The sequence below is a fragment of the Tiliqua scincoides genome, chromosome 6, assembly GCF_035046505.1.
Source record: "Tiliqua scincoides isolate rTilSci1 chromosome 6, rTilSci1.hap2, whole genome shotgun sequence".
In the NCBI taxonomy this organism is placed as follows: Eukaryota; Metazoa; Chordata; class Lepidosauria; order Squamata; family Scincidae; genus Tiliqua; species Tiliqua scincoides.
In genome coordinates, this window is record NC_089826.1 from 52479756 (window position 1) to 52495907 (window position 16152).

Sequence of the window (16152 nt, forward strand, 5' to 3'; positions counted from 1 at the left end):
TCGTGGCATGATTGCTCCGCATCCACTTTCCCTGCTGCGGGGAGCCCTGCCAGAAGTCACGCCAGGCTCCCCGCACCCCAGGGAGGCTGCAGGAGGCTTGGGTAAGTGCACCCAAGCCCCTGCAGCCCCCTGAGCTGCCTTCTCCCTGCCCCCTCCTCCCCCCACCCCTGCAAAGACTTACTGGCTCTCAAACTCTCCCAGAGAGTTTGAGAACCACTGGTATAAGCCTATGTACTTGCCAATTTTTGTTCAGTTCTCAGCAATTTTAGGTGCTTTATGAATACTTTTGGATTTTCACCCAAGAGAAAGAGAACAGAATATTCTCTCTATATAAAATCCCATCACTTGGTTTGTTCATTTCATTAACTAGGTAAATCAAAAGAGAAAGCCAAACAATTATACAAAAAGGTCAAGCATTTATTTTGCGTGGTTAGAAATAAAACATAACTTTTAATTTAGTGTTAGAATCATTTTGACTCCACATATATACTTTTCACCTGGCGCAGTTATTAGCCAAGCAAGACAAAGCTATCTTTTCAGCAAAGGTTGTTAAACATTCTAGCTGATACAGCTAGTGTGCCAAGATATTTTACCTGTTGCACACCAGAAATATTTTTAGTCATCTCCTCACAGGAATTTGTTTCCTTCCCCATAAAGTACCCCTTCCTCTGTGTGAGAAAGAGCACTGCAAAAGTAAAATTCAACTGGTTTCCTCTGAAGGTCCAGCTGCAAGATAATATCTTCTTTCAAAAGAGCAGCACCACAATGTTCGTATTAAATTTATCTCAGTCATTCCTAGGATGTTCCCAATTATAGGCGAACAAGAAAGCAGCAGACTTAGCCCAATACAAAGTGCTAAAGTAAAAAGAGGTTGTCACATCCAAACTATAAAAGGGAGAATTTCCAGCTCCAAACTCATTCTTTAAATCAGAAATATCAAGTCTTTAAAAAAGGACACACTATTTGCTTTGATTTGGAGAAAAAAAGGTAACTGACCATGACAAATATATAGCAAATTCTAAAATTCTCTCTCATACACACACAAATAAGGTGATGTATTTGCATACCCCGACTCTAAACATATATTATATGGAAACATTCCAACAATTTCAAAGATATTGGCTTCCATACAACCTGTGCTTAAGATCAAGGGAGACTCGTTGAAGTGATAAAATATCTTGAAGAGAAAGCAAAGTCTGCAAGAATGCCAACAATACAACCTCCTGTTTGTTTTGTTTTTTTAAACCATAGGCATAACGAAATGTTAAAAGGTCTTCTTAGCTTGGGTTGCTCTGTTAACTGCTTAGATTATGACAAGGTCTTATTCATACATGATAATCTCTCAAACAGTAAATCACTTCTGAGTCAGCCTTCTATTCTTTGCTTTAACATTTTACATGAAATGTAGCTTTTTCAGTTATCTGTTAAAGGAACAAGGGTATATGTCAAAAGAAATCTATAAACAGTTTTTCAGAGAGGTGTTATGTTTTTCCATCTTCTCCATGCAGTCTACAAGCTTTTAAGCCTGTCCAACAGAACAACTGTTATTTTTCCTTTGTGCCTTGTTATTCTACTGAACACAGTTCTGCACACCTACATCTGGTTCAGAATTTCACCAAGGCAGGCATCATTGTCTGCAGAAGAAAAAGAAGCTTTTAGAATATTTCACATGAAGGAAACAATTTACCAGACATACCTAACATTTAAATGCATCAAATTCAGCAAAGAAGGAACAGGGCAGAAAATCCATTACTAAAACTAATGAAAGATTACTGATGGAACAATGCGTGAATATTGCATGTTTAATCAACAGTAAACCTTCCATTTCAGATTGCCGACTTAAATTAACTTTATATGTTAAGCTGCCATAACCGATGTGTTCTTCCACTGCTAAATTGACAAAGATTTATACAAATTTTAGTGATAATGGCCCAGTGCCATTATCATTCTGGATGACGGTTGAAAGATTGGTTAGTATTGTTGTGGGCTTGCACATTCTTTCCCTTTCCAGGAGGTTATTTTTCCCCCTCTCTTTTTCCTATGTAAACATGTTTCAGCATTATAGCTGCATAAAGTTAATGCTAACCAAGGTTAAATTTAAACAAGAATTAAAAAGCAATATTTAAAGCAGGTTATTCAACCCTCATTACTGCATGCACCTTGCAGACATAACACAATATTATGGCTGGCTCTGAAAAATGATGGGAGGTAATTTGCATATAAGAGAGTGGGAATTTGCATATAAGAGGGAGCCAAGAGAACAGGCTAATCTTTTAACTATGATATGGCAGCCCAAACCTATCCAATGCTGGCACAGCAGGCAGCCTGGCCCATGCTAAATCCAGTGTTGAATTTGAGCAGGTAGGAGGTCTCCTCGGGGTAAGGGAACATTTATTCCCTCCCCGTGCAGTGTCCCAGCCTGCTAATAGGGCTACTTACCAAATAGCTCTGTATAATGCTGGTTGGTCTGGAATGGGGGTTAGGATTTGGTAGAGGCCTGGTCCACCACCCCCACCCAGGACCGATCCACTTCCCATTCTGCCCTCCCCCGCTCAGAAACACGCCCGCCTCTGGAATGCCCTCCCACCACCCTCCTCTGCTGCCCAGCACAAACCTTACCTGCCCCAGTGGCTGTCGGGTGGGATTGTGGTGCCTGCAGGATGGTGCAGGCCTTCCTGCCAGTACTGCTTAGTTGGCTGGGTGCCAGAAAGTGTTCCATAGCACTTTTATTATACCTAGCATTGGTGGTGCTATTGCAGCACCAGTGCTTGCAGCCATAGGTTTGGGCACTGGGAATGTTACACTTATGCTGAACCAGTATAGAACTACTTTTTAATAAATAGCCATTAATCTTTGTAATGTGTGCTATTCACATCTCTTCTAATCATCTGGTCAAATTTCAAGAAGAGACACTTGACTGAAATTATGCAATTTGGAAAACAAATTATGGGGTCATTTCAATGTTGGCAATTTTTTGTGTCCTGAAGGTTGGCAAACTGCTTAAATGCCAAATATAGGCCATTCTACTGGCTTTGAGATATGGCCAAAACAGATCTTTCACTATACTTGGGCTTCAATCCTCTGCACACTTACTTCCTAATAAGCATAGGATCAGACTGTCAGTATGATGGTAGATTTAGTTCAAGGAAGAAGCTATATGTATTCACCAATTAGTTTGTCTGATGGCAACATTTGCTGCTTCCCTCTGCATTACATATGGAAACTAGTAACTATGGGAACACATGAGAAAGTGATATTTGTAACAGCCAATATAGATATGCATAACCAGATAACAGGATACTACTCTATGCTTACGATAGCCAGATAGTTTACCTTCCTGATAAGCTCCATCTGCCATTACTAAATGAAGAATTTTGGCATATAGATGTTTGTGTTCATTTCCTAAAATATTCTGAACTATTGTTGAACAAATATCAATGTTTTCATCTTCATCTTCATGGATGGCCTAGAAGAAAAGCGAATAGAAATGCCAGGTTTGAAATAATTAAAATTGACAAATGAATTTGAGAATGAATGACAACCCCCTGCTTAGTCTTGGCTATTTGGTGTGACCTTCTTCTGCAAGACTATCAGCACAACTAATTTGGGACATAAAGGCAAATTAGCTTAAGGTTTTGTTCATCACACACTGCAATGATGGATTATTAATTTAAAACAAGATTATGTGTTTCCTTTAATTTCCCCCCCTCAAGATTCTTACCCCACCTTTCAACAGATTTAAAATATATAAAAATCTAACTACCAAAAACAAAACAAAGACACATAAAAGGGAGAGAGAGGAGATGGAAATAATCAAGGGGACTTGAGGAAGGCTTGCCAACACATGCATGTGCACACACCTTCAGCCTCCCCTGAAAAATGACCAGAAGGGGCAAGCTGCAGCCTCAGGAGGGGTAGAATTGGTTTATATTATTTCACAAACCTTTATTGTGTCATAAACTTCAATGAATTTTTCACAGCCTATTTTTTGCTCCAGGTTATATCTCAGCTCCTCCAGATGACTGAACACACTATTATATTCTTCACATTCACTGGCATTATCACCATCACTATTGTCTACAAAAGAAAAGCAGGAGAAATCACAATTTCCTTTGCAGTTTAAAGAAAAATGTTTTACTGAGACTTGTTAGGCACCTTGAGAGTCTGCGTAAGGCAAGACAGACAGGATATAAACACTGTATAAAGGAAGATAGATTTGTACATGTTGTGTTCATATCAACATGATTTTTACTACAATTAAGGGCCCAATCCCATCAGGCTCTGGTGCCAATGCTGGGTGTTGCAAACATGCCATAAAGCATGATTGTGGAAACCCTGGAGTAAGTGGCACTTGCAGGATGGCCGCATCGCCCCATTGGTTCCATGGCAGGGTGGCTGCACTGCCCCATCAGTGCCGTGGAGGAAGGCCCATCTGCTGGCAAGAAGATGTGCTGGATGGCATAGGGGTGTTGGTAGGGTGGAACAGGCTGAGGCCTCTTCAGCCTGATCCTATGCTCCATGTTGGGTCTGAAAGCCTAACACAGCGTAAGGGGACAAATGTCTCCTTCACCCAAGGAGATTTCTGGCAACTTCCTTGGCCCCACAGGATACAGTGGCAGTAATTTCAGCACCACTTTAGTCTGCAGCACCAAGAAGCATAGGATCAGACTGCCTAATTCTGATATGTTATACTAGCTCTCAGTATACTTTCATATGTTCATCATGTGCTTGTTTTATCTACTGAAATGTAATGTTCACATTCACTCTCACACAAACTACAGATTACAGCAGTGGTACTCAAACTTTTCCGACCACTGGCTCCCTTGACCCCTGTGGCTATTGGCCATGACTCCCCATCATGTTCCTGAGGGCTGGAAGTGACATAATTAAACAGGAAGTGGCCAGAAATATTAACTATATTAAATATTATATTTATTATAATATAATATTAAATATATATTAACTATATTAATATTAATTATAGTAATCATATCATTAATTAAATGCAGATCTTAAAAATGTATTAATACACAGCAATATACATGTTTTATAAATGATCAGCTGCTGATCATTGTTAGAGACAGGATGCTGGAAAAGGTAGATTTTGTCTGGTCCAGGAGGACTAATTATTTAAAACTTTGTAAGCATACCAATAGAATTGTTTTATCAAATGAACTTTGTGAACAACCAGTCTGACCAACATTACACACACACCCCTGTGAACCCCAATCCAACTAATCATTTCTCCCATTCTCCTTGGATAGGATTGAACCCTTTATTAATGAAATTAAATTTTTCCAGCAGCTGGTGGGGAAAACAAAAATAGACCATGAAAATATATCAGAGCTGATAAGGGTTTGGTTAGGAAGCTGATTTGTCTCCTATACTAGGAGATGCACAGCTCAAGCCTATGCAGAGGGCGGGGCGGCAGCAGCCATTCTTGAAGCTGAGCAACTCCAGTTTCTTCTGCTTTAAAAGACTGGCTCGTGTTCTGCCCAGGGGTGTGACTGTGAGAGGACATCCCTCGACTCCCCTTTGTGTTCCTGGCGCCGCCCTAAAGAGCCGCGCCTCACAGTTTGAATGACACTGGATTACAGGCTACAGCAAGCTTCCAATTGTCTGCAATGAAATGGCATCAGTTCGTTCAATTTCTGCTTTGGACCAAAAGGAACAAAACATTCTGGAGATCTACTGATCCATATGTTATAGATTACCATGGTGGCAATACAAGCTTTAGTCCTACTTCATTTGCAGCTATTGTTGAGAAATAGCAAAGTTGAAGTTATAATTTCTTCCAAGAATGTTAAATGCATTTTAGCAACAGAGATCCTCCCTGTGTGTGCAATGTAACATTCATAAACCTGCCAAAAACATCCTCAAAAGAACACACAGAAACTAGAAGAGAAAAACCATCTCAGTTTGTGGACTGAAGTTTTAGTTCAAGATGGGGTTTTCTTACAAGCAACAGGATCCCAATGTATAATGAAAAGATTCAAGGAACACATAGGATCACTAGTTTTATCTCATCTTTCCACTGTATTCAATAGGAAATTGTGCAAAGGTGCCCTCTGCCTGTGGACATCTGAACCACACATATGCAAACTTTGAGAGACTCTGGCAAGTCATTAAACTTTGGAAATGGAATTCTGGTGTCAGTAGATATCCAATTTGCTCTAGCTTAAGAATGCCTACATTTGCATGCACATCTAATTTCCGTTTTCCTCTATTACTGTCCAATTGCAAATATAGCATCTCAATTTTGTCTCATCATGCAGAAGAGAACTTGAATGCAGCAAGTTTGACAGATACAACATATATAACAATTCATAAATTGATAAATGTTATCCTAGTAATTGGCGTTTCTGAACTGCAGATGTTTTATTTGCAGCAAACTAAGGTCCCTGGTTAAGGTAAGTCTCCAACACAAAAGCTTTTAGAACTGTTGTGAGAACAACCATTAACTGGAACAGAAGCATACCAGAATGCCATTCTTCATTAAGGGCACTTTCACTACTGGGATTGTTGTCATCCTCATCCACCTCTGTATCATTTGCTAGGCATTCAGCTTTTAGAGTTGCTTCTTCCTCTTCACTGAATTCTTCGCTGGGTGGCTCTCTGAGTAATTGTTCCATTGAAGCTTGAAGCTCCTGCAAATCTGTATCTGCCTCGCCAAACATGCTGCAATACAAAGTGTCTGTATTTCATTATTTTACGCAAGAGGGGCAGTTCTTACAATGTCTAAACTAGAATGGTAAAGGTTATCCTGACCAACAGCAAAAGGTCATTGCTGATATATTTAGGGGTTGGAGTTGGGACTGTAGCTTAGCACGAGAGTACCCAGTTTGCATACTAAGTACCCCATGTTCCATCCCTGGCATATTCAGGTAGGGATGAGGAAAATCCTTGTTTGAACATCTGGAAGCTGCTGCCAGTCACTGTAGACCAGGGGTGCCCAAATGCAGCCCGCAGGCCACTTGCGGCCTGCTGCAGGTCCCCATCTGGCCCCCACAGGGTCCCCCCATCTCCAATGGGCACTCGGCCCTCACCCCAGCCTGTGCTGGCCCACCGCGGGAGCTCCACACCTTGCTTTCCCTTGCTGCCGCTGAGCTCAGTGGCAGCGAAGGAAAGACAAGCCCAGCACTTGCACAGGTCCTTTTATAGTGGGAAGGTAATGTGAGACTTGCAGGTCTTGCGTTACTTCCCACTATAAAAGACGCTGCGTGCTTTCTCTTCGTGGTTTCTCTGCGTGGTTGGTCTCTTCCTGCCTTGCCCATGGGCTGGGCTCTGTTCAGCTGGGCTCAGCTCCCCTCCTGCCACCTGAGCCAGGGGAGTGCAGGAGAGAGTGAGATCCCTGCGGGAGGCCTCTCCCTGCCTTGTCCTTCCCATGGGCTGGGCTGGGCTGGGCTCCACTCGGCTGGGCTCGGCTCCCCTCCCGCAACCTGAGCCAGGGGAGTGCGGGAGAGCGAGAGAGAGATTCCGCCCAGCCCGCAGCACATGTTAGGGTGAATGGAATCATAAACTGGCATGAAGATCCCCCCCTTATTAGGGTGAATGGGATCATAAACTGGCATGAAGATCCCCCCTTATTAGGGTGAATGGGATCATAAACCGGCATGAAGATCCCCCCCTTATTAGGGTGAATGGGATCATAAACTGGCATGCATTCATTCATTCATTCTCCCTCTCTAATATATTCATTTATGTAAATTAATTCTTTTTTTTTCTGGCCCCTGACACAGTGTCAGAGAGATGTTGTGGCCCTCCTGCCAAAAACTTTGAGCACCCCTACTGTAGACAATAATGAGTTAGAGAAACCAATGGTCTGACTCAGCAGAAGGCAGATTCTTATGCAACCTATGATCAAAGGCCACCAAAGCTTTCTAAGGGCCAAACCAAAGTGTAGTTACTGTAGCAAAACCACTCCTCCATGGAGTGCTACCATACTACTTAAGTAACACAGCAATGTTCGGATCACAAGGGTTCTTAGCACAATAGTATTCCCCCTCCTTTAAAACTGATACACTGGCATGAGACATACTCAAATTACTACAGCATTCATACATTGCCACTGCAAAGTGGAACCTGGTCAGAGGTCAGCAGCTCTATGGTGACAACTTGCAGAAGACAGCATATGAATTAGATCTTAGTTGTCTTGATTTACATGATTACATTCAGTTATTAGGTCCTGCCTCCAGACTTCTAGAAAAACCACTGCTGACCATTCATTTATTAAGGCAACACAGATCATAGCTTATAGTGCAATCCTATCCATGTAGCTATAAATTAAATATAGCTACATTAAATGTTAAATAATTATGGTTAATGCTTCATGGAGTTTTCCCATTTGGAATTTTTTTTTTTTTGCTTACATGTCTTCAGAATCAGATTGTCCTTCTTTGACAGGTTCATCTTCCATATAGTCTATTTCAAGATTTTCTTGATTCTGTATATCAGCAATGCTGGGAACATCAACTAATGTTTTATATAGCTTGGAAAGATCCGGGAGGGAACAGGTTCTCAGCAACTGAAGAGAAATAGCACATTACAAAATCAGATCATAGCAAAAAGCAAACTTGTGGTCTCAAAATAATAGTGTCTTAAGCCATTTCTGCCTAGTGTTGCATATATGCAAGAGAGACCAAATATATACAACTGTGGGCCAGGCAAAAATGGAGTTTAACCAAAATGTGAACATTTGCCCAGTATATATCTTCAATTTTATCGTATCATAATAGTAGAACAAGCAATGTATTTTTTTTCTCTTGCAGAAAAAAACCATTTTCATTGGTGGGAGAGAAGTGGCAGAGTGAGAACTGGTATTTTGTTTCCATGCCAAAAGTTTGAAGTAATAGTCTGCAGTATAAACCAAGATAGTTAGTTTAAACTATATAATAATGATCTAAGACTACATCAGTATTGTACTTTATTTTAGCAGACTGTTCATGACTTTTTAAAGTGTGTCTGTAACAATTAATTAGAACTTGCAGAAGTTTTAGTTCACTGCCAATATTATAGTTATACAACTCCCCCCCCACCAAATATGCATATAAACCTTGTGTAGGTTTATCAACAATTGCATAAGCTCTTTGAGTCTATACGACAAAATACATTCATTTGTGATTGTAATATATGACAATCTGCATGTTGGTTATGAGATAGTTCTTACTCAGAGATGCTTTACATGTAATAGCATAGCAATGCTTGACCCAATTCTTAACGCAAGTGTACTTTAATGGTATTTTGAGTTGCTTGACTCATCAGTGCACAAGGTAAGATAGCTCAGAAATTGTACAGTTGGGAGCAGGACCTATGATCCAGTACTGTGAAATCTATACTACAATGTTAAGATTTTCACACTTGCCTTTGGATTGTTTGCATCAAAGAGACCAGTAGAAAGACCTATCAACAGTGAGTTCTTGGCTCTACTTTTTTCTGGTGATACAGAGCGTGACCTGGTTGGAAAGGAGTCTTCAAATGAAGACTGTGCCGACAGGACTGGAGAAGCTGTTAGTATTGCTGGATGATGTGCCACCTTCTGGAAAAGAGGTTCTGGTTGCATAGAATCACGGAGAGCAGCCTCTGGCATGATAACAATAATTTTACAAATACACAGAGATAAATACTTCACTCAAACTCCATAAGGCTTCTGTTAAGCAAAAAATGACAGCCATTATTCCAAGATTTATCATATTAGCTATTTAATCACCACTTTCACATCACTACCTATGCACTTCACCAGAGTTTATTCTAAATTACTGATTAAAATACATTTTAGCAGTTTAAATAAAATTACTGTCAAAATAAAATCTTTCCACCTTCCTAAGGCAATGGATATTAGGAAGTGCTGCTGAATCAAACTCGCTTCTCCTTATTTTTCCTCACCTGCTTATACTGCAGGCCGGTTGGACAGGAGTCACTCACAAAGTGAGTAGCCAACCACTTTATCTGGATGACAATCCTTCATTTCAAGGAGTGACCTATTGTCTATCTCCTGCACCATGAAACATCAGGGAACAGAACTGATGGCACGTTCTCTAGAACAGGCCTCTCCAGACTGTCCTGCAGGCCAGATCCAGCACCCTGCCTTTTCCCTCCCTCACATGAACAGGGCTTACTGTCCTTCCCTGCTGTTGATCTCCCCGAAACCGAGCTCTAGCATGCCGTGTCCGGGTTCTGTCAACCCAGCAGTCACTGTGTGGCAGGCTGGAGCTAGTTTGGGGGAGATTGATAATGGGGAAGGACAGCCCCCTAGAGTTGGGGTGCCCAAATCCCGACCCTGGGGCCACTTGTGGCCCTCAAGGCCTCTCAATGTGGCCCTCAGGGAGCCCCCAGTCTCCAATGAGCCTCTGGTCCTCCAGAGATCTGTTGGAGCCCGCACTGGCCCGACGCAACTGCTCTCAGCGTGAGGGCGACTGTTTGACCTCCCATGTGAGCTGTGGGATAAGGGCTACCTCCACTGCTTGCTGTTTCACATCTGTGATGCAGTAGCAGCAGCAAAGGAAAGGCCAGCCTTGCTATGTGCAAGGCCTTTTATAGGCCTTGAGCTATTACAAGACCTTCATTCATTCATATAAGTTCATCTTTAATATATTAATTTATGTGAACATATGTAAACTTATTCAAATTTTAAAATGTACATTAATTCTTTTCCCCGGCCCCCAATATAGTTTCAGAGAACTGATGTGGCCCTCCTGCCAAAAACTTTGGACACCCCTGCCCTAGAGGAACAATAAGCACCGGTCACTGGGGATGCCTTTCCTGTTGTGCAGTGGTCTCCAGTTTGTTCTGTTCAGAACGTACAATCAGTTCTCCAGTTTGGAGACCACTGTTCTAGAAGATTGCTGGGTCATGGAATTATTTAGAGTACTACAGACAAGTACAGACCATCACACCTATAACTTGAGATAAACATCAGACATGGATGATCTGCTACCATTGCCCCCTCTACACCCCTTTCTGGCAAAACAGCAGCTGCACTGTGGGGGAAGAAAAGTTTCAAACTGGGTCCACAGTAGAAGCAAGGGTTAAAACCTTCTCCTCCCACACAGTGTCTTCTGTGTGTATGTGTGTGTGTGTGTGTGGGGGGGGGGAATCAGACCCCTTGTGTGGCTGCTACTTAGCAAACAAAAGCCAAGCACGCCAGGACCAGTAACATGTAGTTGGCTCATACTAATTAATTTTGTCTGGTATTATTGTCAAGTTCTCTGGCCAGTAATTACAGTACAACATCAATTTGTACTTTTAGAATACTAGCACAAAATCTACTGGTTTCTAATAGTCAATACACCCACCCACCCACACCTGCCTATTTAGTCTGACAGAGGAGAAAGAAATAGGAATACCCACATATCCTTCAATACTACTTTAGATTTTAAGAGAATGCAGTTGCTGACCTGCTGCTGCTTCATCATGGCCAGGCATCTTTTTTAGCATTCCTTTTGATGCATGGTCTTCATTATCGAACTGGATACTGTCAATGTGGTCCTCTGGTCTGTTAAAGATCGTCACAGCCAAAAACAAAAATTAAATGGAAAAAAATCTGAACATTAGTATGTCATAAAATGTTATATTTTATCTTCAAACTGTAGACAGTGCAAAAAGAGCAGGAAGAGAGACTTACAGTATTTCTTTTACTTCTCTTTCTTTAACCCACACATCAGCAACAACTGGGAATGAACTGGCTCTGTAATTATTTTTCTCTTTGGCTTCTTCCAACACTTCCGTTTCCAAATCATCAGGATCTACAGGAACAAGTCACTAATATCAGATTGTTATGCTGTTACAATTAAGTCCTGCAGGACATTAAGATTCAGGAGGAGGGGCAGAGACTGTTTATATTGTTATGCATGAACATGTGTCCTATGGGAGGTCATTTAGGTAACTGTCTAATCCTTATAGATCAGCATGTGCTCAGTGCATAAAGTGGCAAGTAGCAGCAAATCAAATTCACATTAAAAATAACACTGGAATACTGTTGTGTACATTATCTTTGCAGGTGCTGATTTGGCATTAAGTTGTACTGTAGTAAATCACAAGCTTCTGTTGAAGGTCCATAAAGAAGATGTTTAGTTCTTTACTAAGTGGAGAATACGTGTGTGTGTGTGCATTTGCTATTATTAGTTAATAGTCATACCATCCATCATATCAGGCAACTGGGTGAGTTCAGGTGTATGAGACCTGTCTGCTGCTTCCTTTAGAGTGTTCTCAACTTTGACCAAGGATTCAATATTCCCAACTTTGACTGAGGATTCCTCTTCAGCAGTAATTACGTCACTTGTTTCACAATTATTTTTCACTGTTAAAATTTCTTTTGGAAGCTCTGCAGTAAACAAACAAATTATTGCCATTGTTTATCTAAACCTAGCTGAATGTGTTTCTATACATAACAGGTAATAAAAAGAAAGAGGTCCAGGTTTAAAACTTCAGACAATAGATTTCTCTACTGCTGGGCTACTAATACTTTTTCCTAACAAAAGAAAAAAATTCTTTTCTGAAATGTGGTTTTTGTTTATATTGCCTTATAAAATGACAAGAATCTGCATCACTGCAATAATTAAACAGCATGTTGCTACATGCAGATTAACAGCTTCATAAAAATAAAGACATCTTATTTTCACCCAAAATTTGAGGGAAAAACACTCTTTAAAAATGACATCAAGTCTGTGTTAAACGATAGTGGAAAGTACACTATTTCAAGAACTAAGTGTGCCTTGAATATTGTGAACTAGCTATTCCAATGGCAGTTTTTTTTTAACCATAAGTACATTCAACATAGAATTTTCCTTTTCACAGGGCCTGTTTTCGTGCCTTGTAATTGCACTGGGTTTATTTTTCCTATGAATTTAAACCCAACTTAATATGTTGTCCTAAGTTAAATGAGAAAGTATTAGGGAGAGATAGCACAAAAGTGCTCAAATTTAAGTTGGGGGGCCCAAAGTGAAAAGAACAGATTTTGTGCTGAATATGTTTTACCCTGCCTGTTAAATTAATCAATGATACATTGGAAAGTGACTGTTCCAGAATTATACCAGCAATGCACAACACAAGAAGGTCCACGCATGTTTTAAAAACCTTAAAAAACCTGTGATTTCTCCTTACCATTAGTAATACTTAGATCATCCAGTAGATCAGTCTGCAGTTGTAACTCAGCCTCTCCAAGTATCTTCAGCACTGAATCAGTAGGGCTTTTGCCCCAGACTTTTCGCTGGGGTTCAGCAACATCTAACTTAATAACTTCCCCCACTGTTAATGCTGTAAAAAGATATTTAACACATTAGCACAACATTTTCTAAAAAATATTTTCTGTAGCCTTGCTGCAGTGGTTCCCAAACTTTTTCAACTGGTAGCTCCCTTCATCTACTGGGCCACTGGTCGCAGCTCCCCATTAGATATTACAATCCTATAAATTTATAGGGAAGCAGTTTTATCGCAAGAGTTTCCCCTGGCTGGTTTTTGTGGCTCCCTGGGGAGCCATGGCTCACAGTTTGGGAACCACTGCATTACTGAAAAATACAAGACAGAAAAACACCTACCGATAAAGAAGCTCTTGTATCAAAATATTTTAAAAAGAGAATTTTCAGTCTGTACACATGCAAAACATCTTGTAAATATATAACAAATATATTGATGCAAGCAATGTCAAAGGAAGCATTTTCATTTTCAGTACAAATGAAAATAAAAGAAAATCTGAAAATGTGACACTTTAATTTGGAGGTATAAAGATTACCTCATAGCACAGTTCAGCATTCCAGCTAGCAATTTTCTTCTGCAAACTGGGCAAGGGTGCCTGTCAAGTTTTGTTTTTTTTAATGCTTCAAAAACCTTTTGCAACGCATGAAAAATCGGCTCACAACCCATTGGTGGGTCTCGACCCACAGTTTTGGAACCAGTGCATTCGAGGTTTGCACCTTGTTCACTCTTAATTGTGGCACACTGTTACCTGGGACAAAAGATGCCATGGAGGGTGGTGAGGAGAGACACTTATATATGTGGATCCTGCTTTAAAACAGAAGATTTGGAATATGCAAATTATAAGATTTAATAATTCTTTATTGCTAAATTTTGCTAAAGATTTAACAAATCTTTGAAGATTTGAAAAGCAAGTGAGAAATGAACAAAACAGATGACATAACTGCTTGCAAGCTACTGGGAAATCAGACCCAAAACAAGCTCCTATACCTTCTGTTGCAGAAAGAGATTCTTCCATTGTTAATTGTGCTAGCGGAATCAGAAGTTGAGCCCCTGCCTCCCATTTCTTACGATCAGTTAAAACAGGAAACTCTTCTTCCTGATGCTGGTTATTCCCATCAGCCACAACAGATTCATTTTTCTCATTCACATCTTCCTGGGCTTTAAAGTTTTGATTCAGCCTTCGAAGTATTTCTCTCTTGTTCTAAAGGAGGAAAAAATCTATTAAAAAATTAAGACTTCAAAATGGAAAAGGAACAAAACGAAGCCCAAGGAATTCAACTTACTTGAACAGCAACTTCTGGTCTGGCTTCTTCGGTTTCCTGGGCAACAGCTGCATTTTCATCCTTTATATCCTTAAAATTTGAAACAATTTGAAAGACTGCGTCAAATACAGTAATTACTAGAAATAAGTACAGAGAGGAAACAATGCTTGCCATTAACAGCTGCACAATTAATGTTTTGACATCACCATTGTTACGTATTCCTTGTAGGCAGAATTTCAACAATGGTGACTTTAGTCTTTGAAACACAGAGCCAATTTTCACACTACAGTTTCATGTAGAGAGTTTATTGTTGAAAGAGCATGCAATGGAAAAATGGCCACACACCCACCCTGTTTCACTCCTAACATGTGCATCAAAGTCATACCAATTTCTAGAAGCCTGCACAAGGAGTGAGTATGCAAGTAGTCAGTCTGACCAGAGCCAATCCTTGTTTTCATAATGCATGTGTGATGTTTTGACAGTCTAAAAAAAGTTGGTTTTTTTTTAAATTTTAAGGTCTGAATAGAGCTAATGTTTCCAATGCTGTGATCATAGTACACTACTGAATTATTGACAAGAGCAAAAAAAAGATGCAACCTGTTTTAGGTACCTTATTTTTAAAATAAGGGCAAAGCTTGCTTTTGAAATCCTGTTTATTTCACTTTTCAAAAATGCCACCTACCGCACCCACTTCTTTCAAAGCAGATGTCATGGAGATGATTTGTGGAGGTGAACTGGGCTTCAACAGCCTGGTAGAAGAACTTCCAGCTTCTTGTTTGCCATGTGTAGGACTTAACTCTGCAACTCCCACAGGCATCTTTACCCCTCTGGCTACCAGCTGTGGGTACAACATACATGCAATAAAATACTTCATACTGTGACAATGACAAAAAGGCAGATACCATCCCCCAAAATGTGAAGCTGCAAAGGCCGATTGTCTCAAATAAAAGAACTGCACAAAAATATCTATGCCTTTGCCGCCCCCCAATCCTCCATAATGTGGAAGAAGGGAGGGTCTCCTCCCTTGGAGTTTGAAGGTGAGAAACTATTGTTTCTCTTGCTGTTTGGAAGAGACAGCAGCCCTTTCTTACCTTCTACATCAGGGGTGCCCAAACCCCGGCCCTGGGGCCACTTGCAGCCCTCGAAGCCTCTCAATGCGGCCCTCAGGGAGCCCCCAGTCTCCAATGAGCATCTGGCCCTCTGGAGATTTGTCGGAGCCCACACTGGCCCGACACAACTGCTCTCAGTGCGAGGGCAACTGTTAGACATCTCATGTTAGCTGTGGATGAGGGTTCCCTCCACTGCTTGTTGTTTCACATCTGTGATGCAGTAGCAGCAGCAAAGGAAAGGCCAGCCTTGCTTTGTGCATGGCCTTTTATAGGCCTTGAGCTACTGCAAGACCTTCATTCATTCATATGTTCCATCTTTAATATATTCATTTTTGTAAACTTATGTAAATTTATTCTAATTATAAATGTAAATTAGTTCTCCCCCCCCAGCCCCCAACACAGTGTCAGAGAGACCATGTGGCCCTCCTGCCAAAAACTTTGGACACCCCTGGGCCAGTCACTATCAGCCTCACCTACCTCACAGGGTTGTTGTGAGGACCAAAAAGAAGAAAGGAACTACTTGGAGCTCCTTGGAGGAAGGGTGATATAAAAATGTGAAAAATATCCTCAAATAATAGAACCTAGTAAAC

At 40.7% G+C, this 16152-nt stretch overlaps 1 protein-coding gene across 5 annotated transcripts in view; it reads right to left on the reverse strand.

Annotated features, from left to right (window-relative positions):
- Positions 1–415: 415 nt before the first annotated feature.
- NEK1 (NIMA related kinase 1) overlaps positions 416–16152 on the reverse strand; it is a 54427-nt gene continuing 38690 nt past the window's right edge. For 4 of the 5 annotated variants that reach the window (XM_066631744.1, XM_066631741.1, XM_066631743.1 and 1 more), the window contains 13 exons: positions 15136–15291; positions 14475–14543; positions 14179–14392; positions 13099–13251; positions 12134–12319; positions 11621–11741; positions 11394–11491; positions 9362–9579; positions 8370–8524; positions 6479–6678; positions 3944–4077; positions 3334–3466; positions 416–1634 (listed from right to left, as the gene is read on the reverse strand). In XM_066631744.1, coding sequence (XP_066487841.1) covers positions 1594–1634; positions 3334–3466; positions 3944–4077; positions 6479–6678; positions 8370–8524; positions 9362–9579; positions 11394–11491; positions 11621–11741; positions 12134–12319; positions 13099–13251; positions 14179–14392; positions 14475–14543; positions 15136–15291 — 1878 coding nt within the window. In that variant the 3' untranslated portion in view covers positions 416–1593. The remainder of the gene's footprint in view (positions 1635–3333; positions 3467–3943; positions 4078–6478; positions 6679–8369; positions 8525–9361; positions 9580–11393; positions 11492–11620; positions 11742–12133; positions 12320–13098; positions 13252–14178; positions 14393–14474; positions 14544–15135; positions 15292–16152) is intronic. The other variant, XM_066631742.1, reaches the window with a different exon arrangement.